The sequence below is a fragment of the Arachis ipaensis genome, chromosome B06, assembly GCF_000816755.2.
Source record: "Arachis ipaensis cultivar K30076 chromosome B06, Araip1.1, whole genome shotgun sequence".
Taxonomy (NCBI): domain Eukaryota; kingdom Viridiplantae; phylum Streptophyta; class Magnoliopsida; order Fabales; family Fabaceae; genus Arachis; species Arachis ipaensis.
In genome coordinates this window covers 44,076,953-44,089,156 of record NC_029790.2, presented here as the reverse complement: position 1 = coordinate 44,089,156, position 12,204 = coordinate 44,076,953, and the positions used below count along the sequence as shown (strand labels likewise).

At 33.2% G+C, this 12,204-nt stretch overlaps 1 protein-coding gene and 2 long non-coding RNA genes across 3 annotated transcripts; 1 reads left to right on the top strand and 2 right to left on the bottom strand.

The window, feature by feature from the left end:
- Positions 3,031–3,814, top strand: LOC107646745 (protein ALP1-like). Its single transcript, XM_021105794.1, has 2 exons — positions 3,031–3,247; positions 3,342–3,814. Exons 1-2 carry the CDS (start codon positions 3,145–3,147, stop codon positions 3,803–3,805), a joined length of 567 nt encoding a protein of 188 aa, XP_020961453.1. The 5' UTR covers positions 3,031–3,144; the 3' UTR covers positions 3,806–3,814.
- Positions 6,056–6,559, bottom strand: LOC107648136. The gene is made up of 3 exons (XR_001621742.2): positions 6,509–6,559; positions 6,229–6,285; positions 6,056–6,138 (listed from the first exon to the last, which is right to left on the bottom strand). It is a non-coding gene; the product is annotated as an uncharacterized LOC107648136 (long non-coding RNA).
- LOC110263970 lies at positions 9,478–10,010 on the bottom strand. The gene is made up of 2 exons (XR_002349696.1): positions 9,940–10,010; positions 9,478–9,853 (listed from the first exon to the last, which is right to left on the bottom strand). It is a non-coding gene; the product is annotated as an uncharacterized LOC110263970 (long non-coding RNA).

Below are 12,204 nucleotides of genomic sequence, written 5' to 3'. Positions count from 1 at the left end.
TCCTCTAGCTCATTTAGCTGGAGCAATCGTTTTTCTCCTGCTAATTTGGCATCTAAGTTTAGGAATCTGGTTGCCCAGTAGGCCTTATGTTCCAGTTCCACGGGCAAGTGGCATGCCTTACCATACACGAGTTGATATGGAGAGGTCCCTATAGGGGTCTTGAATGCTATTCTGTAAGCCCACAGAGCATCATCCAAGCTCCTTGCCCAATCCTTTCTACGGGTATTTACTGTCCATTCCAGGATTCTCTTTAATTCTCTGTTAGAGACTTCAGCTTGCTCGTTGGTTTGTGGATGATATGGAGTGGCTACCTTGTGGCGAATTCCATACCGAACCATGGCAGAGTAAAGCTGTTTATTGCAGAAGTGAGTGCCCCCATCACTGATTAACACTCTGCATGTAAAATGCAATTTGGCTCTAAGTTTGGTGTGCCTGAAGGCACCCCAAATTTTATTCAAAATGCATTCAATTTTTAGTGCACAACCAAAGATTAAGTTTGGTGTTCCTCTTTGAACACGGTTCATGAAAAGCACGAAGTTCCTCTGGATTTCAAAATTCATGACAAGTATACCACTCGCATGTTTTAATGCTTTGGTTTCAATTACTTAGGGTAGTAAATTTGTTTAGAATGGAAGAGCCAAGGTGACTATGATTTATTAGAATTAAGCACACTTATTATTGATTTACATGTAGAAGTGTGCATGCATGTAGAAGTCACGGCTATAAGCTCATAAAGACAATCATTGATTTACATGTGCAAGTACTATTCATAATTCACATGGACCGAAAAATGATAGCAAACTTGTTTGTTTGTGCAGGTACAAAAGAAAAGACAAAAATGGAGGAAAAAGACAAAGGGAGGTACGGTGCTTGGTCAAAAAGAAAATTCACAAGTCTTTGAAACTAACACATGGGAAAAGGAAGTTCTGCAAGAAAAGATAGCTACATGTACAACCTAATGCACCCAGAATACTTCTAAGAAAATGAAAAGCAATTCGTCCTTCTCCCTAATTCATATATTTACCATCAAGCCACCCTTCACAAATCACCCTAGCCGTCCATTTTGCACTTACGGGCACTATAAAGAACCATTTGGGGAACAAGTTCAACACTACCAAATCTCCTTCATGCACATTTCCTTCATCATAGCATAAACTATCTCTTGCCGAAAACAACTTCCCCACACTTCCAACAACACTTCTTGTTTCACCTTGTCAACTTTAGCTTGTCACTTACCAAAACTAAAGAACCAATGGCAGCTTCATCTAGCCACAAAAGAAGAAAAGACAAGCAGCCAATGGAGGAAAACAGGGAACCTTGGCTAAATTAGTGACAAATCAAGTAGAATTAAGTGGTGGTATGCATGCTTGATTGTTGAGTCAGATCACTGGAATTAGAGTGTAGAATTATCATTCTTTGTGTAGAAATTGAAAACAGTCTATGGATCTTGATGAATAAATGTCTTTGGCCATGAAAAAGAAAGAAAAAGAAGAAGAAAAAGCCACTGAAAAAGGGCAACCAAAAAGCAAAAAAAATTGAGAAAATAAGCTAGGTTATATTTCTGGAAAGCCCTGGATGTCTACTTTCCAATGCAATTGGAAGCATGCCATTTCGAGTTCTGTAGCTCCAGAAAATCCAATTTGAGTGCAGGGAAGTCAGAATCCAACAGCATTAGCAGTCCTTTTTCAGCCTGAATCAGATTTTTGCTCAGCTCCTTCAATTTCAGCCAGAAAAATACCTGAAATTACAGAAAAACACACAACTCATAGTAAAGTCCAGAAATATGAATTTTTCCTAAAAAATACTAGAAATAGACTAAAAACTAACTAAAACATAGTCTAAACTATATGAAATTATCCCCAAAAAGGGTATAAAATATCCGCTCATCAGAAGAAAATTAGTGTTCTAAATAAAGTTATTAACTTTTGTTGTACAAATAATATTACTCCTAATTTCTTAGGAGTATGGAATTATTTGATTATTTTTTCGATACATGGGAGATTGTAAAGAGGTACAGCATGCAAAACAAGGGTGATAAGGTTGATGTGGGTATGGTACTAACCATATATTAAATAAATCAATGTTACTGGTTTATTGAATTGATTTTGACTTGGTTGGTTTGAAATTTGAATATCAATGTTTTTAATTATGAGAGTTGCCCCTGCCTCTATGCTGAAATGAAGACACGTTTCAAGTCACATGAAATTGACATGGACAAAAATGACAATAGCATGTATTAAGTAACTAATTCCATTGCTATAAATTGAACTACTTTGGCTATTTGGCTATTTGGCTATTGACCTGTTCTTATTTCAAGTACATGTGACAAAATACATTGAATGATTATATCTAGTTTAGATTTTGATTTGAGTAAATTGAATGTTTATGCTTATTTTGTATGAAATGATTTTGTTAAGAAGGAATGGAGCAGACGGAGATTATTAAACGATGTGTTTCTTTTTATGAAACGATGAGATCGAAGCAAGATAATTTGATATTGAACTTTGTTCTTACATTATTTGTGTACTTTAGAAATAGAAGTAGTGGGGAAGTGTCATTAGGCGGAAGAATGAATAGTAGAATTAGACGTGATGCTTTAGAGCGTATTATTGGTGAGGGTGATAGGAATTGTATTTGGGAGTTAAGAATGAACACAAATGCCTTTGCTAATTTGTGCGAGTTGCTTCAAGTCCAAGGAGGACTTTGTGAGGATGGTCAAGTAAGCTTGCCGGAACAAGTTGTAACTTTTTTAATTATCTTAGCTCATCACAAGAAAAACCGTAGTCTACAAGTTAGATTTTGTAGGTCTGGGGAAACAGTTAGTAAGTATTTCAATAAGGTTTTAAAGGCTATTATACGTATGCAAAACTTGTTATTCGCCAAGGCCTCAACAGTTGAAGAGGATTGCATAGACCCAACATGGAGAATGTTTAAGGTAAACCTAAATGGATTATGTATGTAATTTGTTTTAAGCCTGGAAGGAATGTCTATCTAAAAGTTGTATTTTTTTGTGAATTATAGGGTTGCTTGGGAGCATTAGATGGCACTTATATAGAGGTGACAGTCCCCGAGTCTGATAAGTCAAGATATCGAACAAGGAAGGGTAAAATATGTACTAATGTCCTAGGAGTGTGTAATCGAGATATGAGCTTTGTTTATGTACTTAGTGGATGGGAGGGATCGGCATCTGACTCAAGAATACTTCGAGATGCAATCACTCGTGGTAATAGTCTCAAGATACCTCATGGTAATATCTAATTTATAAGTCATAAGTTAGATTTTGACATTAAGCTTGACTGCACAGTTGTAGAGCTTATTTTGTTTGTATGTAATATTTATAGGTAATTACTATTTAGTGGATGCGGGTTACACAAATGGTCCTGGGTTCCTAGCACCATATAGAGGCACTCGCTATCATGTTAGAGAGTGGGCTCAAGGAACACGTGCACCTCGCAACTACCAGGAGTATTTTAATAGAAAGCATTCTTCTGCTAGGAATATCATAGAGCGATGCTTTGGATTGCTTAAGAAGAGATGGTCAATTTTAAGAAGTCCTAGCTTTTACCCTATAAAAACACAAAATCAGATCATAATTGCTTGTTGTCTGTTGCAAAATTTTATTCGGAAGAACATGGATATGGATCTGGAAGAGCAAACTAGCTTCTTAGATGAATTTCTACCCGTCGAAGAGGAAGCACCAGATGAGTTGATCGATGTGGTTGAAAATACGAATGAGTGGACACAATGGCGTGACAACATTACAATTGAGATGTACGAAGAGTGGCGAACTAGTCGTACGGAGTAGGATAGATTATAGGCCTAACTTGAATCTCCAGGTTTAATTTGGCATGAAACTTGTGATGTAATTGCTAAATTTGTATGCGAAAGACATTCCATTGTTTTGTTGGATTTTTTGTCATTGAAATGTTTAAAAGGTTATTGTAAGCCTTGTTTGTAATATTCATAATTATTAATATGACTAATTATTGCATTGTTAGATTTCTATTATCATAGGTGATGTTTGATTTTAATGGATTGTACAACTTATTGCATGTTACATTTCTTCTTAGATGACAATGGACAAACGCATGTGGACTGATGAAGAAACTGAAGCATTTGTTGGTTTCATGGAGGAGTGTGTTGTTGATGGTTTGAAAGCTGATTGTGGACAATTTAGACCAGGAACTTTTGAAAAATTAGCCTTGAAGATGTTGGAAGCATTCCCAACTTGTACGGTAACTGCCAAGCATTGCAAGAATAAGCATAAGCGACTGAAGGAGAAGTATCAATATGCCTCTGAGATGCTGGCATGCAGTGAATTTGGGTGGAATTCTGAAAAATAGTGCGTAGATGTTGATAGTAGAGACGTTCTTCATGCGTGGATGAAGGTTGTTAACAAACTTACTTGAAATTATTTTATTAGTGACTTTAGAATATGTATACTAACTTCTGTATTCTTCATCACAGGCACACCCAACCAAATTTTATACTCCTGGTAAGCCATTCCCTTTGTTCCACCGATTAGTTCGGAAAGGATCGAGCCATGGGTGCAGGTGCAGTCAGTGGTTTTGACGCACAGGAGCAAATTCAAGAGGAGGAGGAAGATCATTGTCCAAGTTTGGACGATTTTGGAATGTCAGCAAATGTAAGTTTTCATGAAGGACAAGGAGCAGGTTCACACTCTGATGCTTGTGCAGCTAGCGGAAGTTCGGGAAAGAAGTGGAAGCAAAATGATATTCTAGAGAGGATGGTTGAACAGGTGCAATTTTCGACTTCTGAACAAGGAAGGAATGCCCAAGTTCTTGCTGATGCCATATCTGGGGTGAATGAGAAGTTCATGGTCAGTGAGAAGCTTGAACAGCTTGGATTCGATAACGATGAGGTGGTACAGGTTGCAGTGAAGTTTGCTAATAATGCACAGATGGAAAAGGTTTTCTGGGGTTTGAAGGATTCTGAGAAAAGTGGTTATGTGCGATCCATTCTCAACTAGAATAAGTGGTTATAGTTAATGAATTTTGTTGAACATAGTTAGGATGATTTAGTTATTTTTATGTAGTTATTTTTATGAATTCATTAACTTATTAGGATGATTTAGTTATTTTTATGAATTCAATAAATTATTAGGTGAAATGTCCTAATTCACAAGTTATTATTAGATTCTAACTTTTCAAATTATTGCTTCATAAACTTTCAAGGTAATGTTAGATACTAAATATTCAAACTAATGCTTCATGAATTTATGTTAATGAGTTCAATATGCTAAATTCAATGTCCTTCCATCTATGTTATTAGTAAGTTGTTATTCCCATCTATATAAAGTGCTTTGTATGATATTATGATAATATAACTTTTTAGTTGGATCAGATTTTGCAGTGTTTTGTTTAGAATTAGGTAAAGAATACAAGAATTTCCCAAAACAACCAATCTAATTTCAAGAATTTAATGTCAACAAATCAGTCAATCTAATTCATTCATATACATGCTTTTACAACATGTTTACTAATACAAACAAATTACACAGAAATACTCCTGCTGCAATTTAAAACCCAACACTATAACTTAATATGTAGTTCCTTTTGCCTTCAACTGCTTTTGTGATGCATAAGTTATGTATCCTTTTGCCTTCATCTACTTACTCCATGTTTGAAATCACAGCTTGAGGTCGGTGTGCCATGGCAATTCAATCTCCGGTAGCCACCTTCGATAACAAAAAGATAAACAAGTTAAATTAAAAGAAATAAGACCATAAAATGCAGGTCATGCACTATAAGCAAGTCAACATATTAAGTGTGCAACCAGAATAAGATGGATCACTTCACTGCCATCAATTAACACTTACAAGGACAAAGAAAACCACTTAATCAATCAACAATTTCAGCTTAAACTAGACCTTATTAATTCTGTTTATATTTTAATCATGCTATTTCTAACTTTATAGTGTATCGTCAGAATAAATTAATAAGATGTTGCAAATGAGTAAGTAACAATAATCAGTAGTTTATTTGTAAACTTTAGTTTTCAAGATATAACTATCTTATTAATAGAAAAGAGGTCTACCAGAGGATTTGTAGTTTTGGGATAAATATGTCCAGCTCTACCAGATGCAAGCAAAGTCACCTTTGAAAGGAATCTTACCACCTAAAAACTAAAAAGATGAAAATTCAGAAATATATTCAACAATAGCAATAACATCTTTCTCAAGCAATTGCACAAAATCACTTTCCCCACCTCTAATGTTTCAGTATTCAGAGTGTCAATACCAACACAAGTGATATCAGATCCATCCTGCAACACCAGTGGCATGTTTTAGATTTTTAGTTAGAACGCACTGAGACATTCAAAATGTACCTAGTAAAATTTGAACAGCAACAATTTCAAGTGAATGGAGCACATGAATTTAAAACTTCAAATGTTTGACAAATACCAACATGCTTGGAGAGAGGTACCAGCAAGGTATACGGTACAAAACCATTAGTATAAAAATAAAATAATATCAGAGAAAGCAAACCTGACAAGTGAGAAGATCTATAGCGAAATGGTGTTCAAACACAAAAAATATTAGTTTTATTAACAACTGACTTCAGCAGAGCCCTTTCAATTTCTTTTTCAGTCATATCAACAGCATGAAAAATTCGACGATGTGAATGACCCCCTTCCCTCACTAGATGCAAGTTACCATCTTCTCCATGATCAAATGAAGCGCCTATGGCAATTAATTCTCTGACTCTGTTTGGTCCTTCAGTACAGACAACCTGGAAAAGGAAGGGTCATACTTAGTACAAAACTTGACGCAATAGTCAGAGAAACCAGTGATTGCTTACAAGTATATATGTAATTCTATCATACTCAAAATAATCATCTCTATAATAAGAACAGTTCTATTCAAATTTTTACATGTGCCCTTTGTTGAAATTTTTACCCTTTTGCAAAGACAAGGAAACATCAGAAATTTGGTATCAAAATGATCATAATCATCAACTTACATACCTTATTCGGAGGATAGCCCCTGTTTCCAGCATGACTAGCAACCAAATTGCCCCTGCAAACCAACAGAAGAAAGTGAGAGAGAGCAAGAGAGAAAGAGAGAGACAGATGGAGAGAACCGTAAACGACAGAATTGATGAAACGGTGGCAAGGCTTCCTCGTCGATGGCGAACTCGACGCCAAGCAAGAGATTGACGCGGCGAAATTGGGTGAACTGACGGGAGATTAGGGATTGAGAAAGGAGGACAGGGAAATGGTTGTCTGAAGGATTGGATTTGGTTTTTTTTTTTTAAATTAGTAGGGATAATTTGGTCATTTCATTTATTTTAGTCTCTGTATTTTATTTGGAATGATATTTTATACCAAACACAATACTGTGACTTATTTTAATTCTTGTCTCTCTGTCTCTGTCTCTCAGTCTCTGTCTCTCTGCCAAACGCACAGAAAGTGTTTATTTTTTTGAAATTTTAAAAAATCCAATGATCTTTGAATTACATGACTTAGGATTTAAAGATAATTTTTTAAATGCATATTAATTGAAACTAAAAAAAATATTGTAAAAATATTGCATAACTATTAGAAAATATGTTGATCATATACATGCTAATTTAAATAGCCAAAATAAAATAAAATAAGTAACAAAAAAAGATATAAAATTTTACTTTTGTTTTGTGGTACAAAAATAATATATAATAATATAATAAATCGTAATGCTTTGATATAAAAAAAATATGAAACTTTTAAGATAAAATGAAAATATGTGATATTTTATGCATTAGATAATTTAAAAAATACCTATTATAGAGGAAGTTAACAATATTTTGACCTAAAAAAACTATTTAATAAAATTAAGAAACCAAGAGAGAGAGAGGGGGTGTTAAAATTTTTTAACTAATAAAAAGAATCACCACCATCAACCTATTAAATTTGAGTAATATCAAGTGAGAATTAAGAAACAAACCCGAATGATTAATTCAAAAGTTTCCTATCTTTCTTTATATAGTATTTTACTTTAAGTAATTATTTTTTATGAATAGTATTTAAATAAAAAATAAAATAGTAAAGAGATTCGTATTAGTTATAAAAACTAATGTCATTCTTATATTACGGTCACATCATTTCAAAATATACAAAATAATAAAGTATAGTTTAATTAATGTGCACAATAAAGCAAACATGAAATTTATATAATAGCAGTCAAATATGAAAAGTAATGACAACCATCTGTTTTAAGGTATTATATTAAATTTTAATTTAAATTTATAATTATTAGTTAAAAACTTACAATAATATACTATTTTTATTATATTAGTTAAAATTAATATATTTTGATATTAGTTTTTCGGATTACTAACATTAAATTTTGATAATTTGAACAAAATTTTTTAATGCTTTATGTCTTAAATTTTTTATTAATAGAACAATAAAATTACTTAACACGCACGTCAATAAAAAATTATTATTTTTATACATCTAGATATTCAAAAGAGACAAAAGCAAATTCTTTTAATAACACTTTAACAACTCATAAAAGTTAACATAATGGATGGTTATAGATCAAAGTGATAGATCAGATTGAAAATTGTGATAATAGTACTTGGTGATAAATAATTACAATTCGGTGAAGAAAAAGTGGGAGGAGAAAAAAAAGACAAAGGAGAACAAGGTAATATAACAGTTACGCTGAGACAATGACAGATATGTGTATAAAGAATAATAGTAAGAGAAATAATAGTGTGTGATACAATGAAGGAATATAATAAAAGTATAAATTAATAATTTGGAAAAAGTAATAAAATTAAAGATGATTTAATAAATTGAATATAAGATTTAGAATTATTCATGAAGAAAAAGAATGCTTTGAATATAATGTATCTTTGCTTCATAACTCGAATGACATAGTCTCCCCATTCTCACCTAGAAGTTTTGGATTCGAATCTCAATTCTAACTGTTGAAAAAATAAATAAATAAACTTATACATGACAAGAAATTATCGGAATAGCGACGGATTTAGCTACCGATTTTTCTTGAAAATCACTTGCCATCAGCTTCGCGACCGATTTAGCGACCAATTCTGGTAGTCACTAAAACCTTGGTCGCTAAATTCAAAATAGCGACTGATGTTGGTTGCTAATATTTAGTGACCAATTTTAGCGACCGATTTTCAAACAAGGCCACCTAACCATAAAAATAATTTTGGTCGCTAAATCGGTCGCTAATAAGATCGGTCGCTAAATAGCAACCAATATTTCGGTCACTAAATCGGTTGCTGAGGTATTGGGTCGCTAAATGGAAACTGATATTTTGGTTACTAAATCGGTCGCTAATTTTTCAGTCGCTAAATCGGTCGCTAACAGCTAACTTCAAAATTCTAAAATCGGTTGCTAAATCAGTCGCTACTGCTGCTTTCTAATTATAAATTTTAACTAAATTTCACATATATCACTATTAAAATTTAATTTTTAAATATAACTCTAATTCAATAAAATATATGAATAATCAAAGATAGATAACTATTTATTAAAATCGAATGTCAATAATTATTGAAAATCATATAAAGATGAAATGGAAAATGGATTCTAATACAAATAAATTTATATTTATGTATATTACATATATGTATTGAAAAAAATGAAGGCAAAAACAACATGCCACATCAAATGAAAAGCAGATACAACAAGAACTCTTCTAATCAAGGTGGGAAAAACGGTAACTACATATACAATGATAAGAGAAGAGTGGCCTTCTCTCTTGAGAACCGGCAATTCAACTGTATCTTTCCTCAATTCTGAAAATATTCTGAAGGTATTGAGGGAGAGCAATACTTCTTGGCCACATTTTTGTACCAAAAACACAAATTCAACATATCTATGAGTTAAGAGGAAATTATTAGACAAGGGAACAACAAATCATAGCAGCACCCACTCAAGAAGCAAAGATGTTTATGTTTATACCTTGTGCTGACTACACTTTTCCCTAATTGCAGGCAAATTGGAGTTAGGATTGTTGCAACAAAGTTGATAGAGATCCATTACATAACTACACAAGTCAAAAGGCTGGTATTGTGTATAGTGCTTCAATGTAGCATTCTGTTTAAGAAGAAAAAATAATATCAAGCACAAGCATATATACCCTTAAAATAAATACATTAAAAATCTTAAAATGATCATAGGATTTGTTGATAGTACTGTACCCATTGTAACAACCCCGGTTTTTGAGTACGCGAGATCTTTTCTTAAAGTACAGATTTCTCCAGAAGGTCAGTAAGGGGAAAACCTTTGATATATCATCAAGTATCTCAATCCTCATTGTCATTATGTCATCTTTAAGCTAGAACCTTTTCCGAGGCAAGCTCGATAATGCAGTCACGAAGAACCTAGTTTTTGAACCGTATCGGTTAGGAGTTTTGATTCTATTTTTCGTAAATAGTCTCAGTTTAACGAACCAGACTTGATTCATGAGAGAAGAGAGGTAATAGGATAATATTATCATTATATTAGTATTAGAATCTTCTTGAATGATATTATAAGGTTACCTAGTTAGTTTTAGTTAAAAACAGAAAATCGGTTTAACCGGGTTCACAGTTTACTGGTGTAGCTTAGCACCAGCACTCTCTGATGACTTTAGCAATGCTAAGGCATCATTATACATGTTTTAATCTCATAATAAATATGTTACTAGTGTCATTTATGCTAGTATCTCATAAAATAATTTTTAGAGATATTTTTACAAGTGTTCCAATACATCTAGTTTTAGTAGTTATACACCTGAAATATTTTAATATTATTTTAATCCACCTCCAAGCCAACCAATCACAACTCACCCTACACCCCCAAAACCCCCCAAGGCTTCCTCATTTGCTCATTGTGGCCGAAAATCATCAAGAGAGAAAAGAGAGAAACTTTCATGAACACTTAATCTTCAAAGCTTGATTTCTTCTGAACTAAAACTCAAATCAAAACTCCGATTTCACCAAAATGATCCTCTCTTCTTCCTCTACATAACCATGTAACTTATCAAGTCTAGAAATAAGGTGAGATGACTGTCTCCCTCCCTCTTCAATTCGTTTTTCAAGGAAACATGCTTAAACATGTGTTTTCTTGATGTTCTTCCTTAGGAATCATGCTTAACTTGACTTGAGGGACAAGAAACGTTAATTTCCAACAAGTCTAAGGTGAGATATCCCTTCCTAATGTGCTGAGCAAGATTTGGTCAGTTGAGGGTTTTTGGATTTAAAGTTGTTCTTGATGTGATTTAGGAGGAAAAAGTGCTTAAGGACCACCTGAAAGTATAACCGAATTAGGAGCAGCAAAACTAGGTAGGGTTTGACGAATTCAATCTTGATTGATTGTGTTTGAGTTGTGTAATTATGATATGGTTTGGCTGTGCTTGAAATTGATGATTTATATGAGTGATTCTTGTTGAGATTTTGGTGCAAATATGATGAAATTTGATGAAATTCAAGCTTTGAGTTTGTGTTCTTGGAGCTGCTGGAAAAATGAACCCTAGAGCTTAAATTGGGGTTCAATTTGTGTTGAAATCTTGTGGAAAAGATGGGGTTTTGGTGGCTGCAAATTTATTATGAATTATAGTAAAAATCGGTTGCTGAAAAGACTGGAAAACGGGTAAAAACAGAGAAAGAATTTGAAGAATATACCAAGAACATGAAGAACACTTTGAATGAGATGAAGAACATGGAAGAACAGGCTTTAGATCTTAAAAAGGGCAAGGAAGTAAAATTTTTGGTGGTTGGGGGGTTATTTGGTAATTTCTGAAAGTTAGGGTGGTTAAAGTAGAAATATTAAAAGTTACGAGTGGTAAAAAGTGAATTTTAAAGGTTAAAAGTTAAAGTAGGGTAATTTTCGAAAATATATTAATAAAATAATAAATAATAATAAAATATTAAAAGGCAGTTTTCTGTAAAAGCTTTAGAAAGACAACCTTAAGCGCAGAATCTCATAATTACCTTCATAAAACACTTAGGGAGTGGTAATAACATATTAGTGAGGCAAAGATAAAAGAAAGATAAAAAGTTAAAGAAAAGATAAAAAAAACAAAGAAAAGTCTGTAAAGTTTTAACGACAGAAAAACAGACAGAGACTAGTGAACGAACTAAGGCAACATAGTTAGTCCTTGAGTTGCGACTAGGGTTAGGTATTATATGAAAAGTTAAACTGTTTCAGTATAGACTTAATGAACCTATACTTGGGACAGGCTAA

What these genes read in the sequence shown, in the direction of transcription:
- LOC107646745 (XM_021105794.1), top strand. Translation starts at nt 3,145, where the DNA reads ATGAGCTTTGTTTATGTACTTAGTGGATGGGAGGGATCGGCATCTGAC. An exon ending in TAGTCTCAAGATACCTCATG is followed by an intron (nt 3,248 to 3,341) that starts GTAATATCTAAT and finishes TAATATTTATAG; the next exon opens with GTAATTACTATTTAGTGGAT.